The 15817-nt window shown below is 42.5% G+C and overlaps 1 protein-coding gene across 1 annotated transcript in view; it reads right to left on the bottom strand.

The window, feature by feature from the left end:
- Window positions 1–3379: 3379 nt before the first annotated feature.
- The window catches only part of DDX59 (DEAD-box helicase 59), a 31207-nt gene continuing 18769 nt past the window's right edge, over window positions 3380–15817 (bottom strand). Inside the window, exons 4-7 of the mRNA XM_040359858.1 lie at window positions 13338–13589; window positions 11639–11791; window positions 6541–6669; window positions 3380–3856 (exon numbers count right to left, since the gene is read on the bottom strand). Of these exons, the coding sequence (XP_040215792.1) occupies window positions 3599–3856; window positions 6541–6669; window positions 11639–11791; window positions 13338–13589 (792 nt within the window). The 3' untranslated portion in view covers window positions 3380–3598. The remainder of the gene's footprint in view (window positions 3857–6540; window positions 6670–11638; window positions 11792–13337; window positions 13590–15817) is intronic.

Raw genomic sequence — 15817 nt, 5'->3', positions numbered from 1 at the left:
ACTGCGCATGCGCAGCTCGGGTCTGGAGGCAGCCGAGACCATCCAAGTGCCTCCTACAGTGTGTTTGGGTGGTACCGAAGGGGGGGCGGGTCTGGCGAAGGTGGTGCCTGAGCGTTTCATGTGATGTCATGGTGCAAGGGAGCAGAGGGGAGTGGACAGAGCCTCATGTGCTGGACGGGAGCAAGGCAAGCCGGGAGCGGGACTGTCAGTGCTGTTTGGACTGGAGGGGACTGAAGAGACTACCTGGCATAGAGAGAGGCTGTCACTGTGACTCAGGAGGTGATCTGTTCTGCTGCACACTGCTCAATTCCATGTGTGTGTGCCTGTCCATTCTAATTTCCTGCCCTCCTGAGTCCTGTACCTGAGCCACTTATTACCGTATTTATCGGCATATACCGCGCACTTTTTTGCCTTTAAAATCAGGGCAAAATCGTGGGGGCGCGATATACGCCGATACTCGCTTCCCGCGCTGTGTTTGAATCTGCCGCCGACATATACCGAGCGCAGTACACTCGGCCATGCTTTGCTCCCCTTGCGGTTATGCGAGAGAAGCCGAGCGTGCCCGAGTGTACTGCGCTTGGTATATGTTGGCGGCGGCGTTCAAACAGCGCGGGAAGCGGGAATTGGCTCAGAGACAGCGCGGGACAAGCAGGGAGAACACCACGAAGGCCGCAGACAGACGCCGCCGATGGACACCGGGCAAGACACCAAAACTGTAAGTAATAAACAATTTTTTTTCAGGAATTTCATGTCCAGATCAGGGGTGCGCGCTATACGCCGGTACGCGCAATAGGCCGATAAATACGGTATATATATATATATATATAAAAAAAAAAAAGAAATATGCTTAGCATCTACCTTAAATCACATTGCTAATTGCATATTGTACTTATTTGTAGCCTAAATACTGAAATTTGCACATAACTGTAATTTTGTAACTTTTGGAAATACCACTAAAAACTTGGCTGTGCCAGTAAATTTTGAGTGTCATGTCAGTAAATTTCAATCTGATAGGATCATATTTTAGGCCAGTGTTGCCAACCTATGTACAGAGTGCAGGGGTCACATATGTAATGTACAGAATGTGGGGGTCAGGAGTATGTAATGTACATTGTGCTGAGGTCATGTGTGTAATGTATAGAGAGTAGGGGTCAGGAGTATGTAATGTACATTGTGTAGGGGTCATGTTTGTAATGTACAGAGTGTGGGGATCAGGAATAAATCATTTTATATTCGGTTAGTGTTTGATTAGTTGATTTCGGCCCTATTTTCCCTGCAAAGCAGGGAATTAAAACCTGCACACACCTTAGTGAAAGCACCACATAAACACTGGTTAGGCACACAATTAACCCTTTGATTGCCCTAGATGTTTGACCCCCTTCTCAGCCAGTATCATTAGTACATTGACTGCATATTTTTAGCACTGATTACTGTATTGGTGTCACTGGTACCCAAAAAGGGTCAATGTCAGATTGCCCGCCATACTATTGCAGTCCTGCCGCCATTACCTGGTATAAAAAAAATAAAAAAATCAATATTTCTGTGTATATATATATACACATATATATATATATATATATATATATATATATATATATATATATATATATACACACACACACACCATAATCTGTAGATGCCATAACTTTTGCGCAAACCAATCAATAAACGCTTATTGGGATATTTTTTTTTTACCAAAAATTTACTGGCCTACATTTATGAAGAAATTTGATATTTTAAAAAAAGTTTTTAGGTTTTATAGCAGAAAAGTAAAAAGCATTGAAGCTTTTTTTTCTTTCAAAATTTTTGGTCTTTTTCATTTATAGCGCAACAAATAATAAAAAAAAACCCTATGGTGATCAAATGCCACCAATAAAAAGCTGTATTTTTGGGAAAGAAATTGACACATTTAATTTGTGTACAGCATTGCATGACCGCACAATTATCAGTTGAAGCAACCCAGCAGTGCCATATAGCAAAAGAAACGCCTGGTCACGAAGGAGGTCAAATGGTTAATAATCATGCTACCAAAATGAGTGTGTGCTGTAAATTCCCTCCTGCAGTCTTCCTGCCTCTTCATGTCGGAGGCTGCCATTTTGCTGAAGTCCAGAGCCCCTGAACAGCACTAAATCTTTAGGCTGTCACAGATCTGCCTCAACATTTTACTGGCACAGTGACAAAAAATCTGACAGCAACTGAGCATGTGCAGAGCAAGGCCAGAGTGTATTACTGGATTTTAAACAATACCGTATATACTTAAATATAAGCCGACCCACATATAAGCCGAGGCACCTACTTTTACCAAAAAAAAATAAAAAAAAATTGGAAAATTTATTGACTCGAGTATAAGCCTAGGGTGAGAATGCAGCAGCTACTGTAAGTGGAAAAGAGGGCCAATAATGCCCATTTGCAGATTCACTGGGTCTCCTATCAGTGACCATCAGTGCCTTCTATTAGGTGACCATCAGTACCTTCTTTCCGTGCTCATCAGTGAATGCTATTAATGTCTGCCTTCTCAGGACAACACGGCTCTGAGCGGAGATCATGTCTGTCATGGAATAGTAGCACAGAGACACCAGCAATCATTGACGTTCTATTTCCCCGTCCATCCTCTCTTGCACAGTATGAGAGAGGACACACAGCTGGTCTCACTGCTCCCCCTTCCCTCTCCTGTGTGCTCCGCGGGAAATGTGAGCTTGTTAGCTTCACACTTGGAGAGGGGAGGGGGAGAAGGGGGAGCAGTGAGATCAGCTGTGTGTCCTCATACCGTGCAAGAGAGGACGGACGGGGAAATAGAACGTCAATGATTGCCGGTGTGAGTCAGTGTTCAGCCTGGAGGAGGAGGCGGCACTTGGCTGCAGACAGACTCGAGTATAAGCCGAGAAAGGGATTTTTCAGCACAAAAAAAATGTGCTGAAAAACTCGGCTTATATACGGTATATGCACTTATTTTTTTTTTTTTATGTTTTACATAGCTATACCCACAAAAAAGGTGAGCCTGAAGTGAGCCCCCCCCCCCAAAAAAAAATTTGGGGGGGGGGGTTCTGGCATTAAATTTTTGAGAATCGTGATCTTTTGTCTAAGCAAAAGAATCGTGATTCTCATTTTGACCAGAATCGTGCAGCTCTACAGTATGGTGGAAAATTACCCCTCATTCATCACATATTTTGGTGGCAGCACAGTGAAATATGACCAGCACCTTGTCCCATATTGGGGAAAGAAACAGGATCTGACACTGCTGTTGTCACACACGCTACAGACAGCGAGAGCATACTTGCATCAAACCAAGGTGGAGCAATGAGGGTATGAAAAAAAAAAATTACTCCTGAAGTTCACCTTTAACGCAAATAATAAATACAGGCTGCAGTTGTAAAAAAAAACAAAAAAAAGTTTTATCAAGGTTATTACACAAGGTGCATGCATCCAACATCGCATTTAATCACTTCTGAATGAAGCACATCTCTAAAATGAGAGTAAATGTTTTTCTTTGCAACAAATCCAAAGGTTTGCATCCATAGCTATACTTTCTTCCATAGAGAAAATGGGGGACACAGCAAGTTGCCTGCTACTCAGTCAACGAAGGGTGCAAAGCCGGTCATTATTTGCGTCTTCGTTTGTCATGTTTACGAATGAGATTAAGAATTTGTTTCTCAGTCACCAGCTTGTCTTGGTCTTGATTCTTTCTTTGCTCTAGGCGTTTTTGCTCCAGGAGAAAAGGGGAGTTGAGTAGCTGAGGTGGAAGAAGTGACCCAGTGGGCTGCACTCTTTTCACCAAGTCCCAGAATAAATTCTTGTTGTTTTTATTAATAAATGTAATCGCAGTTCCTCGATTGCCAAGTCTTCCTGCTCTTCCAATCTGCACACAAACACAAAAAAAAATAATGAAAAAAAAGGGAGTAAAAAGAAGTAAAGAAACATTGTAACCTAAACTGAATATCATCCACTTAAAGCGGTAGTTCACCCCCCCCCCCCCCCCGACACATTTTACCATCGAGACAGGCATTGTAGCGCGAGCTACAGTATGCCTGTCCCGATTTTTTTAACCCCGTACTCACCTTGTAGTCGTCCATCGTAGATTCCGGCTCCCGCGGGGAATGGGCGTGCCTATGGAGAGGGAGGATGATTGACGGCCGGCCCTGGCACGTCACTCTCCCCGAAGACAGCCGGAGTAGGTCTCGGCTCTTCACGGCGCCTGCGCACAGGCTATGCGCACGCGTCGTGAAGACCGAGCCTATTTCGGCTATTTCCGGAGAAGCGTGACGCGCCAGAGCCGGCCGTCAATCATCCTCCGTCTCCATAGGCACGCCCATTCCCCGGAATCTTCGATGGACGACTACAAGGTGAGTACGGCAGTAAAAAATTTGTGACAGGCATACTGTAGCTCGCGCTACAATGCCTGATTTTAAGGTAAAATAAAATAAAAAAAATTTTTTCCTGTCGATAGGGTGAACCCCCGCTTTAAGAGAATGGTTTAAATCAAAATACTTGTGAAAAGCTTTACACTATATACACACACACACACACACACACACACACACACACACACACAAACACACACTGTACTGTATGTCCAAATACATGCATACACTGTACTGTATGTACATTATACATACTAGCAACCATGTGCTGGTTTCAAAACAGGTAAGGCAAGGGTGGGGAAAGTGGAGGTTACAGGTGAAGTGACAAGGGGGTGCATGTAGGAACAGAATTGAGACCAGGGGGATGTGCAGAGGGGAAGGGGGTTGGGTGCTATATGCAGGTGTGATTAGGACTGTAGGAAGGTATGCTGACCTGTTACTCCTTCCTGAACAGCCTGTTGTGCTGTTAGAAGGCAGAAGTGCAGGCTGCAAGGGTGGTGGGGGTTCATGTGGGCACAATGGGGATAGCATAGGTGGAGGGTAGAATTGGGGGCCCAAAGGCACAGAAAGCAGGGGAGGGGTGGAGTTAGGTGTGCAGGTGTGGTGGTGAGAGCATAGGAGGGGTGGGATTAGGTGTGGTGGTGAGAGCATAGGAGGGGTGGGATTAGGTGTGGTGGTGAGAGCATAGGAGGGGTGGGATTAGGTGTGGTGGTGAGAGCATAGGAGGGGTGGGATTAGGTGTGGTGGTGAGAGCATAGGAGGGGTGGGATTAGGTGTGGTGGTGAGAGCATAGGAGGGGTGGGATTAGGTGTGGTGGTGAGAGCATAGGAGGGGTGGGATTAGGTGTGGTGGTGAGAGCATAGGAGGGGTGGGATTAGGTGTGGTGGTGAGAGCATAGGAGGGGTGGGATTAGGTGTGGTGAGTACTGTGGGTTTAGAGTGGAGAGATGTGTAGGCACAGTGTCAAGTCAAAGCCAGACTCAGTACCTTTTTAACTGCTCCTGCAGTCACTAGTTCTGCAGAGCAGGTACATGACAGTTTCAGAGAGGGACCCTGTTAGCAGCAGGGCATCCTCCAACTGTCTTTCCACCCTGTGACTGTTCTCCAGTTTGCAGTCTCCACACAAGCCAGGACATCAGCTCCTCTTCCAGCACACTCTTGCAACTAAAAGGTGGCCAACATCTCAGGATGCTGGGAGGAGGCAGCATAACTCTGGCTGCAGCTCAAGCTACCAGCATGGGCTTGAGATTGTTAACAGCAGAGAAAGCCTGAGGCAGGTGCTGTCTAAAGAGATGTCAGGAGATAGCTATGCTTTAGGCCCACGGAGGTGAACAGGGGAAAGGGCTGGTAACAAAAGTGGGAAAGGTTAACAGCTGACTTTGCAATGGCTGTGGGTGGTTTTTAGAGGAAGCACAACAGCATGTGTGTATTCAGCTTTCTGCTGGGGCCGAGTTGGTTGGGTCGTGAATATTGTAGAAACAGGTTACAGTGGAGCAGCAGAAGGTAGGGAAGATGAGACAAAAAGGACAAAGCAAACAATTGCTACTTGTGGCATAATTCCCTAGTGAAAAAAAATAAAAAAAAATTGCGTGCTGCCGGCACAAAGACTGGGCTCTCACCAAGAGCGCCAAGTCTTGTAATAATGACTGGAACCTGGGACTCCTGGTTCCCGGTCACCTGGGACTCCTGGTTCCCAGTCACCTGATCACTTTGATAACCTTTGTGATAGCCAATCAAAGGCTATCTCAACAATATGCTTACAAACTTCTCAAAAGTGTATTGTGTTAGTGAAGAGTTGTAAAAAGAAAAGTGTATCCTGCATGTGCTAGGAAACTGTAAATACAATACATATATAGTGGAACCTCGGATTGCGAGTAACGCGGTTAACAAGCGTTTTGCTATACAAGCACTCTATTTAAACAAAACCCAACTCTTTGCGAGTGTTGTCTCACAAAACAAGCAGGATTCAAGCCAAAGTGGTGTGCAATATCGCGTTTGGCCTGAGGTGGGTGGGGGCGCCGGAGCGAGCCGATCAAAGCCGTTCGGTAATGCCCGGAAAATCGCCCCCCCCCCCCCCCCCCCAATTTCATCTGAGGTGTCCTCGCCCCTTTCCGAGTGTTTACGAGGCTCTAAAAGCATTGCACCAGTGATCAGCAGATGTGATAAAAATTTGATAGATTTACCTGATGGACATATTCATCCATACTTGAAGGCATGTCAAAATTCACCACCAATTTGACATTCACCAAATCCAGACCTCTCCCTAGCACTCCAGTGCTGACAACAACATCATACTCTCCTTGGAGCAATCCCTATACAAAGTGACATATACAAATTATTAAAAAGAGCATTTACATAGTGGTGAAATATTAAGACATTAAAACATTTTTTATAAAGACAACGTACATAATACTGGATCAATATTTAAACAATTTATTGTACTAAACAATTTCAGTGGCTGGAAACAACAACTAATACTTGCCTGTCCCACTGCCTGGGCTGCTAACCTGTGCTTGGTTGCAGATCTACCACTGCCATTGAAAGGTTCTGCATCTGACATATTTGGCACAATCAGGTATCTAGTTCCCTCGGCTGATCCTCCTGCTGAACATCTACATTACAACAGGACATTGTAAAGATGTAGGTTTGGCGAAAGTACCACAGCACTTAGCAGGGGACTAGGTATCCAACTCACAGGGAAATGCGTCGGACACAGAAGATCCTTTGGCAGTGGTAGAGGAGCGAATACCAGATGCACAGGCAGTAGAATTGGTAAGTATTAACTACTGGACCTCTGGACGATTTACCCCCCTTCATGACCAAGCCATTTTTTCCCGATATGGCACTGCATTTATATTAACTGACAATTACATGGTCATGCAACGCTGTACACAAATAAATTGTATATTTTTCCGCCCCACAAATTAGAGCTTTCTTTTGGTGGTATTTGATCCCCAATTCGTTTTTTTTGTTTTTGCGCAAAAAAAAAAAAAAAAAAAAAAAATGACTGACAATTCTGAAAAACAAAAAACAATATTTTTTACTTTGTGCTATAAAACATATCCAATAATTAGAAAAAAAAATAGAATTTCTTCATACATTTATGCCAATATGAATTTTGCAACATGTTTTCGGTCAAAAAAAAAAAAAAAACTGTGTATATTGATTGTTTTACGCAAACATTACAGCGTCTACAAACTATGGTCTATATTTATGGATTTTTATTAATTTATTCATTTTTATTCATTTATTTTTCATACTAGTAATGGTGGTGATTAGCATCTTATAGCGGAACTGTGATATTGTGGCGGACACTGACACCTTTGACACTTCGGCAACCAGTGACACCAATACAGTGATCAGTGCTAACAATATGCACCGTCACTGTACAAATGACACTGGCTGGGAAGGGGTTTAAAAATCTAGGGCGATCAAAGGGTTACCTGTGTTCCTAGCCAGTGTGTTTGTGTACTGTGTGTGCTGCTTTTAGTACCTAAAATCCATACCTTCCCCCCTTTCAGAACAGAGATCTGTCTTGCTTACATAGAAAGATCCTAATTCTGTGTTGTTTATTGTCCATCGGCGGGTGTCGGAGGACATTGTGCTGCGCCTGGCACGCGCAGATCGGCTTCTGCTGCGAAGAATCACAGCGGAAGTGGCCGCCCCCTGCAGGCCGAAGTGCAGGATCACAAATATAATTTGGCCCCATTGTGTGTGTGCAGGGATGCTGGGAGGAGGCAGCATAACCCTGGCTGCAGTTCAAGCTACCAGCGTATGTGTATGTGTATGTGTGTATATATATATATATATATATATATATATATATATATATATATATATATATATATATATATATATATACATACATATATATATACACATATATATATATATATATACATATATACACACACATACACACACACACACACACACGTGATCCTGCGCAGAGCTGCCGCCCTGTAGCAGTAAATCTGGTACAGGGCGGTCAGCAAGTGGTTAAAGTACGTAAAGCCAAATCTTTTTACACTTCAGACTAAAATGTAGAAGCATTTAAATCTCGTCAGTTTTTATTGCTGCTGGTTTCTCTTGCTGGTAAGATTCGTCCTCCCTATTGATTTTTGGTGGTTATGGTCTCTAGTACAGAAATTAATTGGAGCAATAGAAAAGAGGAAATTTTCAAATAGGTAATCCTCTTCTAAGGGAGATTTTCACTTTTGAAAGAACTCCTCATATTTGGCCTTGTGCTATGTCATGTTTGGAATAGACCTCCAGCAGAGGTAGTGAGCCAGAAAGATTTGATGGCTGCATTAGCTTTCTTTTTTAACCACCTCCCACCCGCCATATAGACAAATGAAGGCTGGGGGTGGTTTTATTGTTCTGGGACAACGTCATAAGACATTGTCCCATGCCAGCGTGCACGCAAGCACAAATATGTGATCAGCTGTGTCCAATCACAGCTAATCACATTGTAAACAAGGAAATGCCGGTTATTGGCTTTCCTCTCCCCACACTGGCATGTGAGGTAAGAAGAGCCGATCAGCGGCATTTCCCTTTACAGGGGAAACCTGCACAGATTATCAGTGCCCTGATTATCAGTGATGCCAGTCAGTGGCCATCAGCGATGCCAGTAAGTGCTGCCTTTCAGTGCCACCTATCAGTGCTGCATATTAGTCCCTCATCATCAGTGCAGCCCATCAGTGAAGGAGAAAATTTACTTATAGAATTTTATTTTCCAATAAATAAAAAACCCAGTGGCGATTTAATGGCACAAAAAGAAAGCGATATCAGTCTCAAAAAATAAAATATAAAAATTATGATTGGGTACAGTGTTGCATGACCGTGTAATTGTCATTGAAAGGGCGACATCGCTGAAAGCCGAAAATTTGCCTGTGCAGGCGGGGGGTAAAAGTGCCCAGTACTGAAGCTCTTGAATTTTATCTCTTCTATTTTCATCTGGTCATCCATCCAGTAAGACTTGTAGCTTCAATGGGCTGCAAGGGAGCCGATGAGTGTTCACAGACATGTCCTTCAGCTTTCAAATAGAAAGCCCTTACAGGAGGTACAGGCTGAAAACCAGAGGACATGTCTGCAGGAGCCAATATTGAACCCATGATCTACTGATCGTGGGGGCAATGCTTTCGAGGTTCCTACAGGGGGAAAAAAAGTCACTTTTTTCTGCAAAAATATGTGCATTTATTATTTTTCTATGAAGGTGAACCTATCTTTTAGATATGCTTGGGACAAATATAGATCTATACTTGGACAAAGGATTTGAAAACACACACACACACACACACACACATAAAAAATAAAAATAAAAATAAAAATAAGGGAACACCGGATGGACCAGTATATTTTTTTTTCCCTGTCACTGTTTCCATGTTCACAAAAGCCTAACCAACCTGCATTCTAATACAGGCACTGCTACTACTACTACTACTCTGACTTTTCTTCAACTGCAACAGAGTTGCTTTAACCACTTCAGCTTTTACATCTGTACACCGGAGCAATTTTTACATTTCTGCAATAGGCCTGTTTATTTGGCAATTACTTTGTCATGACCTAAAAGTGGTTGTAAAAGCAAAACATTTTCTTTTACTTTAATGCATTTCCTGCACCTCCTCATCCCCCCGTTGTTACGATTAAGCACTTTAAGCATGAAGCTTGTTAACATTGCGTTCCCTGCTTGTTGAGCTGTGATGTCATGTATTTAGCACTTGACTTAGTTGGTTTCCTCAGATGGAGTACTGCCAACCTTTTTACTATTTGTGCATGGATTGACGTCTGGGAACCAGACCTCCACCCAGCTGTACAGCATAGGGGTTAATGTTGTGGACTGACCTGGAGCAGTGTATATGTATCTTGTGATTTCTTTAGATTCCCCTCCCTTGTACTTACCTTGATCTATCGCTGTGCCCAAGTGCAGCAGTGCTACTCCCTCTTCCTCTACTCACAGAAATGAATGAGAGCAGTGGGAGCCAATAGCTCCTACTGCTGTCAATCAAATACTATGATGAGGAAGCAAGGCTGAGCCGGGCTGTGTGTCTATGGACACGCACAGCCCGGCCGCTGCTCCTTTGCAGACACGCAGGGCTGCCTTTCATACTTAATGGCACCCCCCATGCATCTGAAAGCGCAGAGCGTTTACAGGTAAAGAAAATCACCATGAGATTTCCCACTGGCTGCAGTTTCAAAAAGGTGCAGGAACCTTTTTGCTGTATGAAACACAGGCACAGCAGCCTATTCAAAATGAATTGGCTGCCATGCTCGTGTGCAATCGCGGATTGCAGAGCCGCTTAGGCGTGCATCTGGCCTACAGCAGCTGCTCAATAGCTGCTGTATTTACAGAGCAACTCTAGTGTATTGAATAAATATATACGTGTAGTGACACCTATTTGTGAACAATGTGTCAATAAATATATAAAGCAGCGCTTGCACAAATTAAAACATACATAAATGAATAAACATATAATTGGATAACTAGAGGGGAAAACGAGCAATGGAGTATAATAACAGGGCGTACTTAACCGTTTTTATACTTCAAAGAAATTTTTTGACATGTTTAGCATGCCTAGGATCTGCAATTCATTGAAACGCTGCTATTTGGCCACACCCACTGCCCCCTAGGTGCTATGCAGGCTGTGAACACTAAGGCCCCTTTCACACTGGGGCAGGAGCCGCTAAAAATAGCGGCGGTATACCGTCGGATTTGCCGCGGGATTCGGCCGCTAGCGGTGCGGTATTAACCCCTGCTAGCGGCCGATAAAGGGTTAATACATACCGCTCCAAAGATGCTGCTAGCAGGAGATTTTTTTCTCTCCTGCCAGCGCATCGCCTCAGTGTGAAAGCCCTCGACTTTCACATTGAGGTTGCTGGGCAGGAGTTTTTCAGGTGGTATAGCAGCGCTATTTTTAGTGCTGTACCACCTGAAAAACTCCTCAGTGTGAAAGGGGTCTAAATATGGCCATGTGCCTCTAATGCCTTCTGCATGCAGCTACTCAACAAATGTTCAAGTCTTTTAATAAACAGTCCTCTTCATATTCATCCACATAGTCCTTTATACAGCACTTTCTATGATAGCCAGTAGCCTGGCTTCAACTTTGGACATTTGCACTAAATGCACACACACACAATAAAAAAAAAAAAAAAAAAAAAGACACACAACACACCAAGAAAAAGGTGCACTGGCCTCATGAAGCAAATAGGAACTATCTTAAATGGAGGAATTAAAAACACACACTCATAAGTATAAAATGTATCGATTTAGACTAAGTTTACCTTGAGTATCTTCGTTCTTTCAGACTGGGATTTATCAGAATGCATGGAAACGCATTCTAGTTCTGTAATCTTATGCACAGCTTCACTCAAGAGATCTGCTCCCAATCGACAATCAACAAATACCAGGACAGGGGGTTGAAACAGCTTGGAATCCTAGAAGGAGAGAGATAAGCATAAAGCATAAATATCTTTCAAAACATATGCATGTGAACATTTTTCATTAATTCAACTGCATAATATAAAGAAAATTTGGCAACATTTATATTTTCATTTTATTAAAACATATATTATTTTTATATACAATTGTATTATATTTGACTTTTTAATTAATATCATCAATTTAAATATGAAATTTAGTGTTGCCCATTATTGGCACCTTTAGTGCAAGAAAAGCTAAAAATAAAAAAATGCAGTCTCTAACCATCTCTTGCATCATGTCTCCAGACTCTAACCCAGGGTTTGACAAATTTGCTTGGAATCTAGGAGCCAGCTAAAAAAAAGTTAGGAGCCAAAAAACGCACCCCGTCCCGCCAAGCTCGCGCGCAGAAGCATACGTGAGTAGCGCCCACATATGTAAACGGTATTCAAACCACACATGTGAGGCATCACTGCGATTGGTAGAGCGAGAGCAATAATTCTAGCCCTAGACCTCCTCTGTAATTTCGGTGCATCACTAACAGTGATCATTTGAGTTCCAAAACAGTTAAACATTCACATGTGAACCCACAAAACATACAGTACAGACCAAAAGTTTGGACACACCTTCTCATTCAAAGAGTTTTCTTTATTTTCATGACTATGAAAATCGTAGATTCACACTGAAGGCATCAAAACTAAATCTAAAAATAAAATATATTTCATATTCTAGGTTCTTCAAAGTAGCCACCTTTTACTTTGATTACTGCTTGGCACACTCTTGGCATTCTCTTGATGAGCTTCAAGAGGTAGTCACCTGGCGCAGCACCCCATCACTCTCCTTCTTGGTCAAATAGCCCTTACACAGCCTGGAGGTGTGTTTGGGGTCATTGTCCTGTTGAAAAATAAATGATGGTCCAACTAAACGCAAACAGGATGGAATAGCATGCCGCTGCAAGATGCTGTGGTAGCCATGCTGGTTCAGTACGCCTTCAATTTTATATAAATCACCAACATTGTCACCAGCAAAGCTCCCCCACACCATCACACCTCCTCCTCCATGCTTCACGGTGGGAACCAGGCATGTAGAGTCCATCCGTTCACCTTTTCTGCGTCGCACAAAGACACAGGGGTTGGAACCAAAGATCTCAAGTTTGGACTCATCAGACCAAAGCACAGATTTCCACTGGTCTAATGTCCATTCCTTGTGTTCTTTAGCCCAAACAAGTCTCTTCTGCTTGTTGCCTTTCTTTAGCAGTGGTTTCCTAGCAGATATTCTACCATGAAGGCCTGATTCACACAGTTTCCTCTTAACAGTTCTATAGATGTGTCTGCTGCAAAAGGTGGCTACTTTGAAGAACCTAGAATATGAAATATATTTTCAGTTGTTTCACACTTTTTTGTTATGTATAATTCCACATGTGTTAATTCATAGTTTTGATGCATTCAGTGTGAATCTACAATTTTCATAGTCATGAAAATAAAGAAAACTCTTTGAATGAGAAGGGGTGTCCAAACTTTTGGTCTGTACTGTACATAATAGGAATATTTTTTTTATACTTACATTCAGTATTTCAAAGAGTTTCTTTTTCTTTGAAGGTTCTTCCACCCACAGTACAATCTGACGCACATTAGGACATGGTTGGTTCTTCTCACCAACAGTGATTCGCACAGGATCCCTTAAAAGCTGCTGAACAAATGTTTCAATGCTGGCAGGAATGGTGGCTGACACTAGGATTGTTTGATGATCCTGTGCAACCTGTTCAATAACCTCAAGCACTTGCTGCTGGAATCCCATCTTTAGCATCGTATCTGCCTGGAAATGAAAGACAGACTAGTAAATCTATCCCACCAAGATAAACAAAACCAAGCCCTATTGACATACAGTATCAGCCAGTTGTCATTTTTCTTTTCCAGAATCAAGATATTTATACCAATGATATACAATATATTGCGTAAACTGTCAGATCCACATTGACAGATTTTGTGATTCAGGTTTTTATTACTCAGGAGCAGTTTTGGGTGTCACCCCTTTCATACAACAGATGTCGCCTTAAAGAGGTTGTAAATAAAAAAAAATTTTTTGCTGAAATGACTGTTTACAGGGTATAGAGACATAATAGTTAACTGATTCCTTTTAAAAACGATTACAAATAGATAAAAATCAATCATATAATGTACCATCAGTTTCTAGTTTCGTTTTTGCATGTTGTTTCCTGCTTCTCTGCTGTACAGAGCCACAGAGCCAATACAGAGCTGTGATGGTTTGGAAAACGAAACCGATTGGTGCTGTGGGGTTTTAGACACACAGTAATCACACCTCCTTGATTAGTGACCACAGAAAGAAAGCTCCCAGTACTGTGGTCATCAGGAAACAGACAACCAGGAAGTGTGGAGATCAGAGAAGAATTACAGCAACTTGAGAGCAAAAACGAACAATGAGGACATGAAAACAGCACTGCATTTAGGTAAAGGAAGCTATTAAGATAAAAAAAAAAAAAAAAAAAATTCCTTTACAAACCCTTTAATGAAGTTACAGTACTGTCAGGGCCGGCCCTACCATGGGACCCGATGGTACCATTGTACCAGGCAGCACTTTCAGGGGGGCAGCAAATTTCCTGCCCGCACGCCATCCCATTCCTCTCCACTCCACCGTGGGGCTAATTGCGGCCCAACCGCTCCTCCCGTTCCGCTCTCCGCTCCACTGTGGGGTTAATTGCATGAATAGAGCCATAACAGGTCCTTTTTATACTCCTATATACATGTATAGAGCCATGATAGGTCCACTTTAGTTATCACAATATAAAATAATGGATGTGGGGGCATTTTGGTGAACGTAATTTTTTTTGGGGGGGGGGGCAGCATTTCATTCTTGGTACCAGGCAGCACATTGTCTTGGGCCGGCACTGAGTACTGTGCTATTCTAAACTAATATATAACCTTGGTAATATCTCTTAAACATGACCATCAACCTTGCCCTTCTGGAACCAGGTTTCACATGAACCAATTCTATGTGTACATTTAATCGCCCTACTGTTTTTTTCTTAACGATTTAATGGCACTGTATATTATGGCATAACTATATATATATATATATATATATATATATATATATATATATATATATATATATATATATATATATATATACACACACAGTTGTGTTCAAAATTATTCAACCCCCCAATGCTGTAAAGGGTTTTAGGGAATTTAGTGTACATTTGTAATTGTATTCAGAATGAAATCCTACAAGGACTTCTTAAAGAAACATATGCAACTAAAATGACATCAATTGGTTTTGTAATACAGTAGTAAATGTTTATTTTGTGAATTCTTCATTTACACAATTATTCAACCCCTAAAAGACTACCACTCTGAAGAACAGAGGTTCATTGAAGTGTATTCAAGCAGGTATTGAAAACACCTGTGGATGTCAGGGAGCAGCAATAAAGCCTAATAAGCATTAATTAGGCAGCTTTAAAATGACTGTGATACTCAGCTCCTTCTAGACAGTTACTGGTGTGGTTACAAACATGGTGAAGTCAAGAGAATGGTCCAGGAAGACAAGAGAAGAGGTGATTACTCTTCACAGGAAGGGCAATGGCTATAAGAAGATTGCAAAGATGTTAAACATACCAAGAGACACCATAGGAAGCATCATTCGCAAATTCAAGGCAAAGGGCACTGTTGAAACGCTACCTGGTCGTGGCAGAAAGAAGATGCTGACTTCGACTGCTGTGCGCTACCTGAAGCGTAGAGTGGAGAAAAGTCCCTGTGTGACTGCTGAGGAACTGAGAAAAGATTTGTCAGATGTGGGTACTGAAGTTTCTGCTCAGACAATACGCCGCACACTGCGTAATGAAGGCCTCCATGCCAGAACTTCCAGGCGCACCCCCTTGCTGTCTCCAAAGAATAAGAAGAGTTGACTGCAGTATGACAAAAGTCATGTGGACAAACCACAGAAGTTTTGAGATTGTGTTCTGTGGACTGATGAAACTGTTTGGGCCCATGGATCAACACTATGTTTGGAGGAGGAAGAACAAG

The sequence above is a fragment of the Rana temporaria genome, chromosome 7 (assembly GCF_905171775.1).
Source record: "Rana temporaria chromosome 7, aRanTem1.1, whole genome shotgun sequence".
NCBI classification, from domain to species: Eukaryota; Metazoa; Chordata; class Amphibia; order Anura; family Ranidae; genus Rana; species Rana temporaria.
The sequence above is the reverse complement of the archived record's forward strand: the minus strand, read 5'-3'. Positions and strand labels throughout refer to the sequence as shown.